General features: G+C 37.2%; 1 protein-coding gene across 1 annotated transcript in view; it reads left to right on the top strand.

The window, feature by feature from the left end:
* The window catches only part of PTGES3 (prostaglandin E synthase 3), a 27,753-nt gene that overhangs the window by 17,578 nt on the left and 8,063 nt on the right, over positions 1 to 2,112 (top strand). Inside the window, exons 2-3 of the mRNA XM_003790536.2 lie at positions 1,058 to 1,171; positions 1,324 to 1,393. Of these exons, the coding sequence (XP_003790584.1) occupies positions 1,058 to 1,171; positions 1,324 to 1,393 (184 nt within the window). The remainder of the gene's footprint in view (positions 1 to 1,057; positions 1,172 to 1,323; positions 1,394 to 2,112) is intronic.

The following is a 2,112-nucleotide window of genomic DNA, read 5'->3' as shown; positions in this document are numbered from 1 at the left end:
GGCGGGTCCAGGCTGGGGATTCGAACCCGCCACCTTAGGTGTATGTGGCTGGCGCCTTAGCCGGTTGAGCTATAGGTGCCGAGCCTATACAGATTGAAAGTTAAGGGTGAAGTTTAGAAACTTAATTCTGGCCAGTCACCATGGGTCACTCCTGTAATCCTAGCACTTCGGAGGCTGAGACAGGTGGATTGCCTGAGCTAAGGAGTTTAAGACCAGCCTGAGCAAAAGTGAGACACCCCCCCAAATCTCTTAAAAATGCTGGGTATTTGTAGCAGATGCCTGTAGTCCCAGGAATTCAGAAGGCTGAGGCAAGAGAATCACTTGAGCCCAAGACGTTGAGGTTGCTGTGAGCTATGATGTTACAGTACACCACTGAGGGTGACAAAGACACTCTTATCTCAAAGAAAGAAACTTAATTCTTTAATGTTAGATTTATTTGATCCCCAGCAAATTTGAGTTAGAAATAAGCTGTAAATAAAGAATTCTATAAATTATAATTTTAGGGGCAGGGTTCTACAGGAGTAACAAGTTTTTTTTTGATAGTTATCTTACAAAAGGTTTAATTTTAGCTTAATGTATTTCATTCAATGTAAAACTAAACAGAAAATCTGTGTTTCATTGGCCCCAAAAGGCCATATGCAAAGAAAAATATTAATCAAAATTTTATAAATAGCAATTTAGAATTTAAAGGTATGGCTTTGAATTATGCTCACATGTAATCTTTATTATGACCATATTAACTATGAGACAAATATTTGAAAGTTATTGAAGTTTATATTCTCAAAAACAATTACTAAAGAAGCTATTATACTTTTGGTTTCTTAAGTCCCTCCTGTTAAGAAATCAGTATCTTCTGAAATAAAATTTTGCTACATTTCTGTGTTTTGAATTGCTATGTAGCTGTATAAATGATGTAGTTAGTGTGAAATTGTAGTAAATTGTTTTCAATTAATCAGTGCTAATGGAGTAGAAAAATACAAGCTAAATTTTGGAGATTATATAGAAAATATTTAATCAATGAATTCCAATTTGACTTTGTAATTTTATATCTTTGTAGGCAGCCTGCTTCTGCAAAGTGGTACGATAGAAGGGACTATGTCTTCGTTGAATTTTGTGTTGAAGACAGTAAAGATGTTAATGTAAATTTTGAAAAATCCAAACTTACGTTCAGGTAAATTGCCATTTTATATCATTGCATAGGCAGTTTATTTCGACAATTGACTCACTTAGGCTTGCATGTTTAGTTTTTTGTTTTTTCACAGAAATTACTAATGTTTCTGACTTTGAAGAGGCTTACTTTAATCTTTCTTTTTTTTTATGCAGTTGTCTTGGAGGAAGTGATAATTTTAAACATTTAAATGAAATTGATCTTTTTCACTGTATTGATCCCAATGTAAGTAGTCCTGGTGCTTCAATCCTAATTTAAATTGGGAGGAAATTTATATACTTCAAGTGTTCTTTTTAGCAGGAAGCACTAATTCTGTTTAATGGTTGAGAGGCTAATGAGGTACTTTTGCGATGTTTTTTCCCCTTTCAAAATACTTCTCTGGATACCCTTTTTGTATACTGTTTAGATTCATGGCAGTATTCCTCAGGATTGTCTTAACAGTAGAATCCTTTACACCATTCACTGGTTGCACTTCTCATTTGTCCCAAAATACTAGGATTACAAGTGTGAGCCACCATGCCCAGCTGGTTGTATTATTTTCAATTAAAAATTTAAAGGTTTTGGGGTGGCACCTGTAGCTCAGTGAGTAGGGCACGGGCCCTATATACCAAGGGTGGCGAGTTTAAACCCAACCCCAGCCAAAATACAGCAAAAAAAAATTTAAAGGTTTTGGCTTGGCATCTGTAGCACAGTGGTGGTTACGTCACCAGCCATAACACTCAGGCTGGCCCACCCTGGGCCAGCTAAACAACAATAACTGCAACAACAAAAACAATAGCCGGGCGCCTATAGTCCCAGCTACTTGGGAGGCTGAGGCAAGAGAATCACTTAAGCCCGAGTTTGAGGTTTCTGTGAGCTCTGACACCATGGCAGTCTACCCAGGGTGACATAGTGAGACTCTGTCTCAAAAAAAATAAAATATGGCTCGGTGCCTGTGGCTCAAG

This window comes from Otolemur garnettii, unplaced genomic scaffold (assembly GCF_000181295.1).
Source record: "Otolemur garnettii isolate 467f Iridium unplaced genomic scaffold, OtoGar3 scaffold00043, whole genome shotgun sequence".
Classification (NCBI taxonomy): Eukaryota; Metazoa; Chordata; class Mammalia; order Primates; family Galagidae; genus Otolemur; species Otolemur garnettii.
Note: the sequence above shows the minus strand (reverse complement) of the source record. Positions and strands in the feature narration are given on the sequence as shown.